General features: G+C 32.9%; 1 protein-coding gene across 13 annotated transcripts in view; it reads right to left on the reverse strand.

Moving 5' to 3' along the window:
* The window catches only part of ERC1 (ELKS/RAB6-interacting/CAST family member 1), a 436,241-nt gene that overhangs the window by 84,917 nt on the left and 331,953 nt on the right, over positions 1–19,371 (reverse strand). For 8 of the 13 annotated variants that reach the window (XM_074195002.1, XM_074195000.1, XM_074195006.1 and 5 more), the window contains one exon: positions 6,171–6,269. In XM_074195002.1, coding sequence (XP_074051103.1) covers positions 6,171–6,269 — 99 coding nt within the window. Of the gene's footprint in view, positions 1–4,333; positions 4,401–6,170; positions 6,270–19,371 lie in introns of all 13 variants that reach the window. The other 5 variants (XM_074195008.1, XM_074195007.1, XM_074195011.1 and 2 more) reach the window with 1 other exon arrangement.

Consider the following 19,371-nt stretch of genomic DNA (forward strand, 5'->3'; position numbering starts at 1 on the left):
CTCCTCACTGTTGTTTGTTTGTTAAACCACTGTTCAATCACGTCTGACTCTTCAGGAACCCATTTGGAATTTTCTTGGCAAAGGTATCTGGAGTGGTTTGCCATTTCCTTCTCCAGCTCACTGTACAGATGAAGAAACTGAGGCAACTGAGGCAAATAGGCGTTGTACAGCTACTAAGTTTCTGAGGCTAAATTTGAATTTGGGAAGATGAGTCTTCCTAATTCCAGGCACAGCATTCTACACACAGTGACATATAACTACCCTTCCTCTTCACTACTTTATATCATATTGCTATGGAAGGACTGTGAACTTTTCTCTCTAGATGCCTTACTTTTCTGTTGGGGAAACATTTTCTCTTTTTATAAAAGAATCAATGGGAAAAATAATTTCTATTTAGAAATCTTTCTAGGGACAACTAGGTGGCACAGTGAATAGAGCACTGGCCCTGGAGTCAGGAGGACCTGAGCTCAAATCCGGCCTCAGGCACTTAATAATTACCTAGCTGTGTGGCCTTGGGCAAGTCCCTTAACCCCACTGCCTTGCAAAAACCTTAAAAAAAAACCCAAACAAAACAATCTTTCTTATAACCTTTTCAAGAAACTAGATATTCCTTATATTTTAGTGTGAACAGCCTTAAAAGGTTCAGGCATTTTATATACTAGTACCACTGTTTTCCTGTAGAAGGACAACCAGTCTCAGAGCCAGAAAGACTTAAGAGTCATGTTTCACCTCTGACACATTGTGGCCATGGGACACTTCATCTCTCAGTGGGCTAGAGAACTTTCTTTGGCTAGGAACTGCAGAGAAAAGTGCTGGTTTTCAGTGTTGGAAGAAATCTCCTTAATTAGGAGTTCCCTGTATCAATGAAATCGTAGGTCTAATGTTTCATTATCTATGAACGTATAAAATCATAGGTTAAGATTTGAATAAAAATATTGTTCACTATTGCTTTATGTGAAGGATATTACTTTTTAATTGGATTTTTAAACCCTTTGGGAGCAGAAGACTAGTTTTATATTCTTTTAAGTCTTATAATGTCTAGCAAAGTGCTACGTACATGGTTGATATTGACTAAATATAGGGTTGTTTTTTTGTTTTTTTTTTTACTAAGAACTGAGTTTCTGAGTCTCTGGGAGGCAATAGGGCAAAGTACACAGTGAGGTCATTTATGTGCCTTTCATTATGGAGCTGCCTTGGGATTATACTTTTTACTCATGAAGCTCAATGGATTTATAGTTAAATAGATTTTAAGCAAAAGCATTTGAATTATTTTCTCTTTTAGGGAAATTTTCTCTTTTGTCATTAAGATCCTCTTGTTCAAAATTTTTAAATTTTACACTGGCTTTGTCTGGATGAACTCTCTGCTAAAGTTATCTCTGACACATTTTTGAAAATCCAAAGTTTTCCTTCACTATTCTTCTATTTCAAAAACTAATCCTAATTTATTAAGTGGGGGAATTTATAAAGCTTCATTGAAAAAAATGTTTTATCCAAGCTAATAACATTATTCCTATATGCTATTCTCTTTATTCTTGATGAATGACATATCCCACCCACAAAAAGTTCCCTTGGAGATTTAAGAGACTTCCATTACAGTGTTGATAACTGCACTGAAATAGCATGTTGAACATTTAGGAAATTAAAAAAGAAATAAAGGAAGATACTCTGAACAACCCAACTTATATAAACAAAAATAAAATGTAAAAAACTCAATTATTTTAAAACAACACCCTTCTGAAAGGAAGCTTCTGCCAGTACTTCTATAATCCCTTAAAAATTTAGAGCTTGATATATGTCTAAGCAAAACTATTTGGATGCTACACTGTTCTAATAAGCATGCAATCAACTTCTATATTTTAGTCAGGAGAACATACACACATAATTTTGAATGTTGTATTTTTTAGAAGATATATACTTTGCTTGAGGGAGTTCTGGTACTAATTTATACAGATATATTTGCATAATGAAGTTCAAAGAAACAATGCAATGGCACCTTTTATATTTCTAGATCATTTCAATGATCACCAACTATAGAAAGGAGGAAAACCTCATTCAGAAGTATGTTCAGTGAGTAACAAAAGGAAAAGATTTCCATATCATGCTTGGTTGCATTTTCTTTTGTTTTCAACAGTAGAACTCAAACTCTGGAACATGCAATTGCTTTCCTTTTGGCCTCCAACCTTCTTTTCTGATTTGTGTGTCCAGTCAATTTTACTAATTATTTCTCTCCTTGCTAATTCTAATAATTCATTTCTTCAGTACTAAGACTAAAAGTAGCATAAATGGGTTTGTAGTCTAATGCTGTTCAAACAGATAATGTTATAGAAATCTGTTATTAATATTGGATATATTTAGGTGGAAAGGGTTCTAATTAACCTCAAGGAACAGAACTAAGAACAATGCATGGAAGCAGAAATAAGGCAAGGTTAGACTTACTATTGGGAAATACTTCCTAATGATTATTAACTGTCCAAAAATAAAATGGACTGTTTCAAAACACAGGAGGTTCCTCCTTATTGGAGCTGGTTAAACAGAATTTCTATGGCTATATGGTAGAGTATTTTGTAGTGGAAATGAGCAGAACTAGATGGCCACTGAAGAACTGTCCCTGAAATTTGGAGATTCTGTGAAGTTGAATATTACTAATATGCAGAGGGAAAGAAAGAGATGAAAGCAGCAGTATTTGAAAGAAGACAAGAAGACAAATTAAATGCTACTATTCTAAATAAGAAAAGCATTTATAAAGAATGTACTATATGGTGATAAATTGCAGAATGGTTACCAGAGAAAAGACTGTGTGAGAAGTCAAAAGAATGTTTGACAAAATTCTTTCTAGGAATAAAGGTGATATGGTAGTAGTGATTTAATTACTGAGTCCAGAACAAGAAGTAAAACACTGGTAGAGAGGGTGGGGGGTGACTAGTAAGGTTAGATGGTAAGATGACTATAGTGGATTTCTGTATGGAATGTCAATCACAATTTGGTCAAGTGAATTAGGGCTTTCTAGATATAGTAGGTTAGTTGAATTAAAACGAAAAATCCTATAGCCCTATGATATTTGATACAAACTCTTGGAAAGGGCAGTTTAGCAAGAATTATAATGGTGCATGTTTTCAAGATATGTATGGGGGGTACACAGCTGATAAATGTTCCTCTGAATAGGTATGCCATGTGTCAAGAAACACTGATTCAACGGAAATATTTTATTTCTATTGATATCATTTGTCTTTAAATCTTGAAAGACTGATGAACTATATTTAACTTTTCAACTAATCTTGCTGCTTTATTTCATTTAGAAATATGTTTCCCCTTCTCTGAAAATTTTTTGTTATTCCTTGAAGAGTTGGTTTACTGGTATCAGCTATATTACCTTCTTTTCTACCATCTAGGTATAAATTAATTGGAATTTTCCCTACAGCATGTACCCATTTCCAGCAACTTACCTCATCATACTTGTTTGTGTTCCCTAATGAGTGTTCTAACCATGAGATCATCAATAAGCTTAGGTAATGAAGTATAATATCATCAATAAGTATGAACTTAATAATCATAATTATCATTTTTTGTTACAGAAAATGATTTCCTAAGGAACCTCCAGGGCATAAGTTCAAAAGGAGAGGCTTCCAAGGCTGTATTACATTTTGGCCTAGAAATAAAAAATTTAGACAGTGTTCTGGCAGATGTTTAACAAAGCTGCTATCCTAGAAAAGGGAAAAAAACGACTCTTTGCATCGACTTTTAAAAAAATTCCTGTTCACTTCTTCCCAATATTGGCAGTTGCTTGAGAATAATTTTCAAAAACATTATAGGGGCTAAAGTATTGCTTCCAGTATTTCAAATGAGTTATCCTAAGTCAGTGACCTTATGACATTCATCTTTAGATGAAAATGAAATAAAGGCTTTAGTTGGATGTCTCTTTTTAAATTCTGGGGCTTTTCAAAAAGACTTAATGTATGAATAATTTCTGTATACAAAGAATTTGCCCCAAGTCCAAGTCAGACTTATTCCATTTAGAAAATGGCACAATATTCAATCTTATTTTCTACATTCAGTTTTGTGTGAATCATAATATAAATTGTGCTGTCAGGACCCTATAGGGTTTCCTAAATATGATAATATATTTAAAAAGTCAAAGCTGGAAAAGATTAATTATATGCCCTGGAAGTTCTCTCCAGTAAAAACACATAACAGGAAAAACACCATCACCCAAACACAATGATGTAAGAAACACAATACATTCACCATGTGAAAAAAGGGAAATTCATGAATCACACAGAAGCAAGTGATTGTGTAAAAAACAACTTTTCTACAATTAAGGAAAACTGGTTCTCACCGTTCTGAACAAAATGGCTGAACTAAGAGCATCTGATTGGCTATGCCCATATACCCTCCTCCTCATCCTAGTGGAAGAGAGATGACAAGGGGAATACAGCCCCAGAGCAGCATGGGAATGAAAAAGAGTTGGTTAGTATTTTAAAACATAGACATAAATTATAAAGTAGAAAAGACTGAATTTTAATTTTCTTATTTTTTCCTTTCCATCTCCCCACCCAGTTTTCTATTGAGATTGGCTTTTTAAAAAAAAATAGATAAAAGTTACAAATTTCAGGTGATTTTGAATCTAAAAGACTCCCTCAGAAAATTCATTTCAAAACATAGTTAAAAATAGGGTTAGGACTAATCTGGTCATTTAATTTTTCTAAAAGTTCACTCTCTATTATCTATCTCAAGAAACACACTTCTTTCTAGTATGTGTATGTTATAATTTATACAAGCTATTACCCTTAAGAGAGAAAGTTTCTATCATAAAGTGGTTCTAGGCAAACATGCAGATTAGGTTGGTTTTTCCCAATCTGTTTCATATTACCTTTCCTTCATCTATATGGTATGTATCTCTCCAACACATGTGCTACTGTTTGCTTTGTTCATCCATATTCCCATTAAAAATTGCTTGTAAAAAAAGAGCCTGTCATTTATAGTATGTCTTAAATTTAGTTAAATATTTTAATTTCAAGGGTTACTTGCAATTTAAGGCTTAATTTTAATGATAGAATAAAAAGTTTCTTGCTTATTAAAGGAATAGTGTAGAGAAGAGTTAAAATAACACTAGTTAAGGGTTTTTTTTCTTATTTATACTGTAATGTCCTCTCCCTCTATGCAAGAGCAACTTAAACTAGTACAATATATGATACCCTACTATAATTAGACATTACCATTGAAACTTAAGATTTAGAAACGACTGCTTTGATAAAAAATACTTCTGCCTCTTATCCTAAAAGACAATAGAGGGGCTGTATTGGTAGAGATGGCTAAGAGAGGAATTTTCCTTTGCTTTTTTAGTCATATGGATATAATTAATCATTTTTCCTTAGCAAAATATTTTAATATTGGACATGATGGAGATGCTGAACTTAGATTTTAGGTAATGGGATGCAGGCAATTATTTTACTTCTCTTTCCCATTCATCTTCCTGGGAAAATCCTTCACCCTCTATTTTCCCCAAAAAGAACAGAATTAGAAATGGTTGTCTCCATTATAGAAAGAAGCTGAATGTAGGAAATATCCTTGAGAATGACTCATGCCGAAAGACTCTTCTAAATGAATGGAAGAGACTCCATATGTTGAGTTCCTAATCCTAGGAGACACTGAAAAGAGATTTGGAAATCTTAATTAAAGATGGCTCATACTTTAATTTATGTTCTATAGGTAATTTATTTTCCTAGCCCTCTCATTTCCATTTGTCATCTATGAGGCCAAGGATACTGTGTGCCATATATATTTTCATCATGCCAAAGAAATAATTTGTTTTTAACTTTGTTCTATGCACTCCACTGTATTCACAAGGCAGTTTTGCTTTGCTTACAAAAGGACACAGAAGGGAATTTGTAGATCCATGATTTGTTTCTGAAGGACTTCTCAAGTATTAAAAATTCCTAGAACAGTTTGCTCTTATTTCCAAAACTTTTAAATAGCAAATTTTTTTATTTTAAAATTCAAAATCACCACCTTACCACACAGAGACTCTGTGCTTGAAAATAACTGGCAAATGGCTTTTAGAACATTAACAACTCATTTTTCTAACATCATTTCAGAATGAAGATTTTATATATAGTCTAAAATATACCCCACATATTTTGGACATATGACAAAAAAGACAAGAAAAGGAATACCTGGTCTGGGGAGGGTCTGTGGTTGGTTTGGCTGGAATGAGAAGATTTGAAGTGGTCATCCTCATAATTGTCAGCCATCAACTTCATGCGATTTTGAGTCTAAAAAGATACACAACATTGTTTAGATTCAATTACTATGGCATTCAGAAGCTTTTCAAGAATCTCATAAGAGGTTGATGATAATATTAAAATATTAAGTTCAGGAAAGGGTTTTGTGAATATATATTAAATATAAGAATAACCAACATCTAAATTGGGTAGGGTATTTGATAAGAAATTATTTTTATTGATTTTTCTCTCTTGCATCTTTACCCCTGAATAATTAACTCCTTTCCCCATATCTTACAAGAAGGGGAATTGGAATAGTGAGTGACCTTATGAGATTCTAATCAACTTAAATCCTAAATTAAAGCAGTATAAGAATACTTTTTGTGAGAAGACCACATTTTACAGTGTACAATAATGAAATAATTTTAAGGAATGAAGTTCCTTTACGACAATTCAGATGGAGCAGTATGCATTAAAATTGATTAAATTAGAAAGTAATATTAAGAAATATTTTAAGATTTATAGATCTGCACCTATTTTTTGAAGCAGCTTTTCTTTAGTCTAGTAAGACACTATCTTAGATTGAACACATTTTCCTACTGGCATTTTAAATTGTTAAAGATTTTGAGATATTGGACATGCATTCATCTACAAAGCTGTATTCTAGGGTTACATTCTGATATATCTAGACAGTTTTTCTTTTATTTGTGCTGCTACCAGGATACATGAAAGTATATTGCAAAGCAAGACTTGAAAACAGAGGGAAATGGACTTAACCAGAAAGTTTGTGAAGAGGAAGAAAACATCTGCATTTCATTCATTTGGCTAAGAAAGCTTTCCACATCAATCTAATAAGAATGTGCCAACAACAATATGTTTTTCCCTGTCATTTTTTAAAAGGATGTAAAGAAGTTTATCTTAAGAAGCTCAGAAGAAATACTCATGAAGGAATTCTGAATCCATTTTTAAAAAAGACTATAAAGTATTTCTTATATACACATAGGCAAATCTTAAATGGAAATGCTGATCAGAACAAAGGGATCTGGATAAAAACAAGTAACTGGATTCAAATAAGAAGATGGGAGAGATTCTCAAAAGATAAGGCAGTGTGGTGGAGTAGAAAGATGGCAGCAATGGCTGTCAGAACTGGCTCAGTGTTCAAATTTCACAATGATCACTTTGTGCATTGCCTTGGACAAGTCACTTATCCTTTACTAATTTCAACTGGTTTTTACAAAATCAGCCAGTTGTAGTAGGTCCTTTCCAGCTCTGAATCTATGGTCTTAAGTTTGCCCATTTCCATTTCTAAAATGCCCCTCTCAAAAATAAGCTTGAGCATATTTAAAATGTACTTTTACTGCCATAAGAAACTTCATTTTGTCGCTTGAAATATGAACTTATTCAGATTAATGAATTCCTTAGGTTTTTTTTTTTAGAAGGATAACCTCAAAAGTGCTGAACAGCCAGTTTTATTATTTCTCACCTATCTTGTAGCTTCTCTTTTTTTACTCTTCCCTTCCTTTTATGGTCCCCTTGTAGGGTCTCTTCTTTCTGCCCCTTAAAGCATGCTGCTGAGAACAGTCATGTTCTATGCTCTATGTTCCTTCTGGACCTCAGGTAGAGGGGGAGTGATCTGTAAAGGCTGAGATTACCTTGTGATCTGAACAGCTTGGGTTTTTATTTTCTTGGTATCTGCTGTCCACAGCCCTCACAGTATCTGAATAGTAGTTACCAGTGCACTAATCTCCTTGGAGATAAATTCATTAGAGTGTGTTTATAAATGTTAATTTTTTTTGCAGAAAAATACAATACCATGTCTAATTTAAATATTAATATTTATAATATTTCATTCCTAAACACTCCCATCTTTTTTGCTTTGCACCTCAGCCTGTCTCATCCCTTTTGTTTGGCAGGAACTTTCCAGAGTTCTCAATTAGCTACTACTGAGATTGATCAGTTGTTTTTTTTTTGCAAGGCAAATGGGGTTTAAGTGGCTTGCCCAAGGCCACACAGCTAGGTAATTATTAAATGTCTGATGCCGGATTTGAACCCAGGTTCTCCTGACCCCAGGGCCAGTGCTTTATCCACTGTGCTACCTAGCTGCCCCCATTGACCAGTTCCGATGTGCTTGTATCAATTTGTTTCTGGTGGGAGATTCTGATGTCCTAAAATGTGTGTAGAAGGCAAGCATTTATGATAAAATTGTTGTGTAGTGCATGATCTGTGTGGAATTCTGAGGAAAACCCAAATTCAGTGAATAATGATAATGCCAAAAATGCAAGTAACTTGCCATTGTTAAAATATAGTGGTGCAATTTCTCTCTTTTAGACTTTTGTTGTCCCCAAAATTCCATTTTACTGGGAAACCATATTCCACCTGGTCTTTCTTGACAGGGTTTTTTCCTACTTTAAACAGTTTCTAAATAAAGTTCTGTATTTCAAGAAAAAAAAAGTGATGACCAGGGAAAAACCCTTCAAATACAGAAGAAAAGAAATTTGTTTAAGATTACTCTGTCCCCGTGAAAAAAATTTAAAGGACTGAAATAATGTGTTCCAAAAAGCAAGTAAACTCAAGAAGCAGTTCAAGATGACCTAATGCCAATCTGAACCTAATCACTAATAACTTAAACAAAGGCATTCCTAGAAAGAAATCAGACTTGAAAAAGACATTTGCTTCTCAAAACTCCAGACAACAGGAATAGAAGAAATACTGCAACCAAGAAAAGAAAACACAACAAAAATGATAACAAAGAGCCCATTAGATTTTTATCTAAATATAAGGGGAGACAAGAGTGAAAGTAGAAGTCAAACAGAAATGGAGAAAAACAGAATTGAAACAAAAACTCATGATAGTGCTTACAGGTGAATCAATGTCTTTTTGAAGGACTAGGTTGCAAAATAAGAGGGCACCTAAAAAGGGGCAGGGAATTAGAAAATAGAAGACAACATGTGATATACCCTAATAAATTCAAGATTAATGAGTAAGGAAAGGAAGAGAAAATAACTCTCATAATCCCTTTGAAAGAAAAGAATCTAGAGGAAAATGGATGAGGAGATATGGTTGGGGGGATAGAAAAAGGAAGAAAAGGGGAAAAATCTGGTTTCAGTGGTGGGAGGGGGATGCCACTGATGAACTGAACATATGGAATTCTAGAATAATACTGGGGACCCTTACAATGAGTATGATCTGCAGGACTCATGGTGCCATGCTTTCTCAAGAGAAATAAGCTTAGGGTGGAGGGAAGAGGTCAGAAACTGACATTCTGAAGTGTAGAAGGGCATGGTCCCAGGGAAGGGATTTTGAGTCAAATAGGAAAAAAAATTACCAAGTAGAAGACAAAGATCAATAATGATTTACACAATATGAGACATGGAAAGGGCAATATCCTCTCTATTGTCTACAAAAATTGGCATTTCCAAGAATGAAACATGACAAAAAGGGGGCTGTAAGAAGATGTAGAAGATAATGATAGAAATTGCTTAGAAGAAACTCAAAATAGGTAACTTAGGGGTTTTAATTTCATGAGAAATGTAGAGACTAAAGGACCAAAATAAAAGTCTAGCAGAGACAGAAAGGGAAGATAAATAATGAACTGAGTGATTTTAGAAAAAAAGGTACAGAAAATGAATTTTAAAATTAGCAAAACAAACTGAAGAGGAAAGGAAAGGTGATTTGACTTGACTACTTAATTGATAGGAAGGAAAAAAGAGAAGAAGAATTAAAGAACTGGATAAAATCAATAAAGAGAAATAAAAAAATGAATAATTGAAGGGTGGGCTTATCCTAAAGGTAAGGGGAAAACAGCCAGTGGAATAGTGCTTCACAGAGGATTTCCTTCTCCTTGGAAAAGCACAAGATACAGGAAAAAAAAAATCATGTGATAAATAGAAAATCATGTGACTGAATCTGGGAAGTAGGAAGACAAAGAAGAGCTTTTCCTAAAAGGGTGTGCAACAACCTGTAGTTCTTTAGAATATTAATACTTTTAACAAAATTTAATTGTTTATAATAAATCTATGGATGTATACTTATGGTAGTAAATGATTAAATAGATTCATAATTATACATTATTTATGCATTTATGACTTACTGAATTTTGGGGATATATATATCATGTGTGATTTCCTCAATATGCTATAAATCTCTAAAAATTTCCATTTAATTATCAGATCATCCCACAATTAACCAAAACCATGAATGTAAAACCTGCAAATGTCTAGAAACTTGAGACTAAAATGCATATAAGTTCCATATTTTAATGTAAAATTTAAAGACATTTTCTATATATCAGACAGGAATGAATATCTCTCTCTATGTATGTATGTATATATATATATGTATATATACATATATATATATATATATATATATATATATATATATATATATATATGGATCTTACCACTTAGTTTCTAGAATGCCATTGTTACATGATTATCCACAGAATCAATTTTCATTAAAAGAATAATAAAGTTAACTAGTATTTATATAGCACTGTTAGGTTTGGCACTTTATGTGTTATCTCAATTGATTAAACTTGATAGTTTTTGATCATCATTTATCTGATGAACCAATATATACTTGTTTAACTTTTCTTTTTAGGATTTTGCAAGGCAAATGGGGTTAAGTGACTTGCCCAAGGCCACACATTTAGGTAATTATTAAGTGTCTGACACCAGATTTGATCTCAGGTACTCCCAACTCCAGGGCCAGTTGCTCTATCCATTGCGCCACCTAGCCTTGTATAACTTTATAGAAAAAGTCATAATTGCCTAGTCTTTTAAAACACTAAGATAATAATTTTTCAAATCATCATCATCATGAAAATCATTATCATCATGAAAGCCATCATCAAATGGAGAGGCAACAAGATGTTACAGTGACTATATATGAAGTTAAGTAATTTGTCCTAAAGAGAGTTATCTGTTTGTACAAAGATTAAACTTTAATTAACATGTTGATCTTGTACTTCCTTATAACATGGGTAGATGTAGACCTAAATGCTTTAACAACTCTGAACTTCTGAGGATAAGTCTTTAATTTGTTGGTCCTTTCAACTATATATCAAATATGAACGCATTCTCAGTATTTCTAAACTGACATTTTTATTCAAGACTTCTTATTCTACTCTACCTGAATGCTTGGGTTTTTTTTTTTTTTTTTTGCAAAGTTAAAGGACTTAATGGGTAGAATCCTTTATTAAACATATTCAACATGTTTTGTTTTGGAATTTAGGTACAAATACTGAATGCCAAAGCTATAAAGTCATTTTTAAATGAAGTCAGGATTCCTAGGATTCCTAGGAAATTAAAATATCTAGAAAGCCAGAAGGTTTCTTCCTTTGGCTTTTTTGCTAATATAACTTCCCCATATTCATCTGATTTGAAGTTTGCCAAAACAGTCTGAGGCTTCATCACTACTATAAGCACCACATCACCTGCCTACTCCTTCTTATAAATCTGAAACAACTCCTTCTCAGATTCAATTTAATAATCTTTGCAAATTATATCTATTTTCCAATAAAATTCAAAAATTCATGTCATGAACAAACCAGAAAGTGAGGTCATGCTTGCCAAATCCAATGACATAAAAAGATTTTAAACAGAAGGACATGAAATAAACTGTCAAGTTAAAATTCCTCTACATCAGAGAAGAAAACTGTCTTATGAATCATCTGAAGAATTTTATCAAAAATATTATTGTCAAGGGCCTAATCACAAATTTTAGTTATAATATCCCCCCCCCCACCCTGAGGAACTTTAAATTTCCCATTTTTAAAATTTTCAGGAATTTGTCATTTAAAAATAAAATTTTCCTTTTCCTTTCCTTTCTCTTTTTAAACAAAAGTTAAATATTTAGGGAGTAAAAAAGTTATCAGAGTTTTCATCTGCTTTCATCACAAAAGTCTCAAAGGATGTGAGAGAAACCATTAATAAAGATTTAGGAAGATTAATCCCAAGAAGCTTTAAAAGACACAGAAATAATTTGTGACCCAGAAAAATTGTATATTATAATTTTATGCTCTTGATTTTTTCTATAGTTAAAATATTAGACTAATGAAAAGAAGAATGGAAGAGATTTTTCATTAAAAAAATCAGGTACAAACTTCAGAACTAGAAAAACTCAAGTTTAGCTCAGAATATCAGACAGCTAAAAACAGTTTAGCTGTCTCTGAGGTTAAACTTTAGGAAGCATTGCAATCTTCTCTTGTAACAGAAATTACATGCCAGTAATAACATATAGAACACCTATTCTATTAGGAAAAAGTTACCCTAGGTCTTAAGAGACACAGATATTTTGAAACTTCGACCTTATTTTGGGGCTTAAAAAATTTGCTACTGCTAAAAACAAAACTAGTTAGAAGACTTCCATAATCAGTGTGTTAAGCCAGGAGAACTTTTTGGAGATAATAAGGTACAATGAGAAAGCACCAGGAGTAAAGGTGTCAAAGAGCCGCTTGAATATTAACAACCATTACATTAAGCCAAGATTTAAATGAAGAAAACTCAATTTATGACACAGCACACTAATAAGTTTTGCTGCAATAGTGGCATTTTTTTTGTTGTTTTTTGCAAGGCAATAGGGTTAAAGTGACTTGCCCAAATTTTTAAGTGCCTGAGGCCAAATTTGAACTCAGGTCCTCTTGACTCCAGGGCCAGTGCATGGTGCTGTATCCACTGCACCACCTAGCTGCCCTAATAGTGTCATGTTCTAATAGTCTTAAAACAAGTTCTCAAATTTTGGGGGGCTATTTGAATCTTGATGGCCAATTCAGGACTGAAAATAGTTAAGAGACTAGACAGAAGAAGATAGCATTTTAGCTTTTTGCAAGCATTCAATTTTGACTATAGCATAGCTAGTTTGTGTATCCTTATTCTAAAAGTCAAAAAAGAAAGGTATGTTATATGCTCAGAGAAGTTTATGGATTTGTCACAATTTTAGATCATATAGAATATGAAATAGATTATATTGCTATATATAGGTATGTTACTGTCATATTATAAATATAAATATGCATTTATTATATAGATTCAGAAGAGTCACCTAGTGCATCTTTATCCAATGTGAACTTGCTGATTAACAACTTTAATAGATCTGTGTGTGATTCCATCAATGTGTATGCTTCCTTCAGAGATACAAATTTCAATCCATTCCTGCCCCCCTTTCTTTTTTGTAATGTCACTTGGACTAGAAAATGCATTTTCACTGCTTATAGTAGTAATAAAGTACAATGTTGTTCACTCCCATTCTTCTGCACACATTAAAGTATTTAAAATGTTCAAATTTATATGATACCTTAAGTTTTAGTTTTAAACTGCCATGGTTACAAATTTGAGTCCTTAAATTTCTGAAAAGCCGTGTGGAATGTTCTCTTTCTTGCGCATTAAGTCAGTCTTTTCAGTGGTGAGTCCAGAAGAAGTTTCTCCGGGTAGGACTGTTCCATCACCTGGGAATCCACAGGCATGTCAGACATACCTCCGGCACTCTGGTACATCTTAGTAATTTTTTTTTCTTCTGCTGATGCTCAGACTCTTCCTTCTCCGAAGTCTTATACAGTCAGCTGATTATTTCATTACATTTGTCAAGGATCTTCTTCTGTCTTTATCACCTTAGAGTTTCTCTTCCTCTACTTTAGCCTTTGTTGTTAAAACATGAAATTCAACTGAGTCATTGGAAGATATCTTGTCTTTTTGCTTCTCCTCTTCAGCATTGTATTTTTCAGCTTTCTGGGTGTCTTCTTTGCTCAGATGACCTTTGTCATTAGAAAGCACCAGGAGGAGAGGTGTCCAAAAGTGCAATAGCCATTCCACTAAGCATACTGCAATAAAGAAAAGCTGACTATTATGTAGCAGACTCATAGATTTTTCTGTCATAGTGGTATGTCACTGGGCCCTGGCCAACATGATATTTTTGTGACAAATTCTTATTCTTATTATCCTTGTTTGTGTTCTTATCCAGTTGCATTAATATTGAAGGCTATTTCAATTTTATAAGAAGGAATACCTTCAAACTCAAACTTGTAAAACAGGCTATCAATGTCATTGCTATCTTAACTTCATAAACTTGAAGTGCATCTGTTTGGTTGTTTCCTTAAGTGGAACGATTGTGTTTGCTTGGTGGAGATGATAGTGGTGTGATCACAATGGTCATAACTCCAACAGTAGTTGTAATACCAACAAGGGAAAGAGAAATGACATCCAACAGTAGTAAGTCCTAAACATTCTCAGATTTCCATTCTCAGAACATTCCATCAGACAAGATGGAAATCTGTACCATAAGCATTAGGTTGGATATTAGTTTGGATATTCTTGTTGAGCTCTTTGCTCTGCCCTAAAGAAGTTCCTGGATATTAGTGATTTGAGTGGAACCAATTACCAAAATGACTCCATGAATCTGTGATTCATCTACTCTGGCACCCTAGGGGCCTAGTTCCTAGGGCATCCTAGAATGCCATCGAAGAAGTCAGCATTCAGTTCTTCAGAACAGAAACATCAACTTGTCCTCTTATCCTGGCAAGTTCTTGTCCAAATTCTTCATAATGGATCCACTGAAACGGTTAGGAGGGCCTCCTCCAGATCCCTTGGCATTATATGGATACCAAAGAAGCACACAAATTTTTCCTTGGTTCTCCTGCTATCACCATATGATCAGAGATCCACTGAAGAAAGTTATCTGTTGTGAAATATTTTTAAAAAAAGAATATATGATTCAGATTGGTGCATGGGGAGCCTCTAAGGTGTTATTTTGTTTTCCCTAATAAATGATCAAAATCAAGTGAGATTTTGCATTCTCTATGCACTTCAAAGTATGTGATGTGAAGATATGGTCTGTTAATGGATAGACAAAATGCCTACTCATTCCTTTCTCATAATTTCATCGAAGGTGTCATTGATGTTTGCATTTAGCTTATTGTCATACAAATTTTGTAGAGAAGGAAAGGTCAAGATGTAGACCAGCATTTATTGACAATTTTTCAATCATTCTTTGGGAGTTAAGAGTACAGTAAAAAGTATTTGTTATCCTTCTTTCAAATACCCTAAGAAGTTCTTTAATGTCCTTAAAATTATGTTGCCTTCAGCAAAATTATCCTTTTTTGTATGCTTCTATATATGATAAAATCTGCTTCACTTCTAGTCTTGGTTTTTTTTTTAGTGCAAGTTTTTGACTGCCTCCAAAAAAAAAATCATAGGATTGTAAATTTAGAATGGAAAGGGAGGAGAGGCCATTGAGTATAAACTCTGTTTTATAAATGAGAGAAATAAAGACAAAGTTTTCAATATGAGGATGACTAGAATTTAAGAATATTTTTTTACTTTACCAAACCTGCATTTTTAAGTGTAGGAAATTCCTGATGATGAACTTCCTCTATCTATGCAGATCTACAACTTATAATCTTAGAAAGCTGTCCATAGTCATACAATCAGTATGTATATATATGTATGTATGTGTGTGTATACGTATATGTGTATGTATATATATATATATATATATATATATATATATATTTATTAGAGATAAGAACTGAATCCAGATCTTCATGACTCTGAGGTGAACTCTCTAGGTCCTATAATTTTCCTCTACCAAATCTCAAAAATAAATTTATAATCTAAACTGTTTTTACTCTTAGCTATTTGACAAAAAGACCAAGGTCTGTTGCTAATGCTAGTTTCTTGGTTTTTGGGGTCTTATAGTGATAAGTTAATTACATGGGTTAAAGAATTTAAAAACAAAAGAAGAGACAAGGAAGAAAAAATGAAAAAAAGATATTGACTAAAGAAATACACTCCTTTAAAAGTAAAATAACCAACTGGATAAAGAATGTAACTCTTCAAAAAATCAAACTGACCAACGGGAAAAGGAATGAAATACATCTAAAACTCAAATGACCAAACTGGAAAAATGCTGCTCATCTAAAATTCAAATTGAATAACTGGAAAAGGAATGTAATTCATCTAAAACTCAAATCAACCCACTGCAAAGGGAATACAATACAGCAAAAAAAGTAAAATTAACCAACTGGTAAAGGAAACACAAAAGCTAAATGAAGAAAATAAAACCCTAAAAATTAGAAATGGACAAATAGAAACCAATGAATCTATGAGACTACAAGACTCCATCAAAGTAAAAATGCTGAAAAAAATTGAAGAAAAAATGATGTACCCTTTGGGAAAAACAAACGACCTGGAAAATTAATCCAGGAGAGATAAAAGGTAAAGGTAAAAAGTTGGAACAAAATAAATTATGCTTTAGCCAAAGTTAAAAAAAACAGGAGTAGCAATTCTGATCTCTCTTACAAAGTAAAAGCAAAAATAGATCTTATTTTTTAAAAAATATTTTGTTTCCATGGTATACATTAATCCAAACTGAGTGTGATGAGAGAGAAATCATATCCTAAAGAAGAAAGATAAAGTATAAGAGATAGCAAGATCAAACAATAAGATATCAGGTTTTTTTTCTAAATTATAAGTAATAGCCCTTGGTCTTTGTTCAAACTCCACAGTTCTTTCTCTGGATACAGATGGTATTCTCCATTGCAGAGAGCCCTAAATTGTCCCTGATTGTTGCACTGATGGAATGAGCAAGTCCATAAAGGATGATGATCACCTGTTGCTGTTAGGGCCTACAATGTTTTTCTGGTTCTGCTCATCTCACTCAGCATCAGTTCATGCAAATCCCTCCATCCAGGCTTCCCTGAATTCCCATCCCTCCTGGTTTCTAATAGAACAATAGTGATGAGTTCACCCTTTTACTCATCCCTACATCACAAGCCATTCCCCAATTGGAGGACATTTACTTGATTTCCAATTCTTTGCCACCACAAACAGGGCTGCTATGAATATTTTTGTACAAATGATGATTTTGCCCTGTTTTTACCCTTTTTCCATCATCTCTTCAGGGTATAGACCCAGGAGTGGTATTGCTGGATCAAAGGGGTATGCACATTTTTATTGCCCTTTGGGCATAGTTCCAAATATCTTTCCAGAAAGACTGGATAAGTTCACAGCTCCACTAACAATGTATTACTGTCCCAGATTTCCCACAACCCTTCCAACAATGATCATTATCCTTTCTGGTCATATTGGTCAGTCTGAGAGGTGTGTGAGGTGGTACCACAGAAAAGCTTTAATTTTAATTAATGATTTAGAGCATTTTTTCATATGCCTATGGATTGCTTTGATTGCCTCATCTCTAAATTGTCTTTGCACATCCTTTGACCATTTGTCAATTGGGAAATGGCTTTTTTTTTTAAATATGACTCAGTTCTCTGTATATTTTAGAAATGAGTCCTTTGCCAGAAACATTAGTTGTAAAGACTGTTTCCCAGTTTATTACATTTTTTTTTATCTTGGTTACAGTGGTTTTTTTCTGTGCAAAAGCTTTTTAATTTAATATAATCAAAATCATCTAGTTTGTTTTTAGTGATGTTCTCCATTTCTTCCTTAGTCATAAACTGCTTCCCTTTCCATAGATCTGACAGGTAAACTAGTCCCTGATCGTCTAATTTGCTTATAGTATTGTTTTTTAAGCCTAAATCCTGTATCCATTTTGATCTTATCTTGGTATAGGGTGTGAGGTGTTGGTCTAATCTAAGTTTCTTCCATACTAACTTCCAATTTTCCCAGAAGTTTTTATCAAAGAGAGAGAAAAATAGATCTTATTAAAAGGGATAAGGAAGGAAACTAGGAAACTACATCTTCTTAAAAGGCACCACAGGCAATGATGGTATATCATTATTAAACATGCATGCACCTAGTGGTATAGTTATAGCATCCAAATTCTTAGAGAAGAAGCTGAATGAGACATAGTTAGCAAAACTTTATTAATAGGGGATTTCAACCTCCTTCTCTTAGGATTAGATAAATCTAACCACAAAATAAACAAGAAAGAAGTTAATAAGGTAAATAAAATCTTAGAAAACTTAGATATGATAGACCACTGGAAAAAACTGAATGGGGATAGAAAAGAATATACCTTTTTCTCTGCAGTACAATATACCAAAATGAACCACATAGTAGGGTATAATCAATCAATTACAAACAAATGCAGAAAGACAGAAATAATATATGCCTACTTTTCAGATCATGATATAAAATTACATGCTAATAAAGGGTCATAGAAAGATAAACCAAAAATTAATTGGAAACTAAGTAACTTAATTCTAAAGAACAAGTAGATCAAACATCAAATCATAGAAATAATCATTCAAGAAAATGATAAAATGAGACATCATACCAAAAATTATGGGATGCATTCAAAGCAATTTTAGGGAAAATTTTATATCTCCAAATGTTTTTATGAATAAAATAGAGAAAGAGCAGATCAAGGAATTGAATATGCAACTAAAAAACTAGAAAAAAGAACAAATTAAAGATCCCCAATGAAATACCAAATTAAAAACTCTGAAAAATTAAGGGAGAGATTATAAAATTGAAAGCAAGAATATTATTGCCCTAAAAAATTAAACTGAGTTGGCTTTATGAAAAAAACCAATAAAATAGTTAAATCTTTGACTAATCTGATTAATGAAAGAAGAAAATCAAATTACTGGTATCAAAAATTAAAAGGGTGAACTCACCACCAATGAGGAGAAAATTAAATAGACAATTTGGAGTTATTTTGTTCAACTAGATGCCAGTAAATTTGATAACTTGAGTGAAATGGATGAATATTTACAAAAATACAAACTACCCAGATTAACAGAAGAGGAGATAAAATACTGAACCCCATTTCAGAAAAAATAAATTGAAGAAACCATCAATAAACTCCCTAAGAAAGTCTTGAGGTTAGATGGATTTACAAGTGAATTCTACCAAACATTTAAGAAATTAATTCCTATTCTATTAAATATTCCTAAACTTTATTTAAAAAAAGGAGTTCTGCCAAATTCTTTTTATGACACCAATATGGTGTTGATCCCTAAACCAGGAAGAATCAAAACAAAGAAAATTATAGACCAATCTCCCAAATGATCATCAATGCAAAAATATTAAATAAAATTTTAGCAAAGAAATTACAGCACTATTTTTAAATTGTTAATTTATATTTTTATTTATTTACATATTACTAAAACAGTCTTGTTGTAAGAGTAAACATAATCTCTGCTCCCCCGCCCCCACAAAAATGAAAAACCTCAAAAATATAAAGAAAAAAA

The sequence above is a fragment of the Macrotis lagotis genome, chromosome 7 (genome assembly GCF_037893015.1).
Source record: "Macrotis lagotis isolate mMagLag1 chromosome 7, bilby.v1.9.chrom.fasta, whole genome shotgun sequence".
In the NCBI taxonomy this organism is placed as follows: Eukaryota; Metazoa; Chordata; class Mammalia; order Peramelemorphia; family Peramelidae; genus Macrotis; species Macrotis lagotis.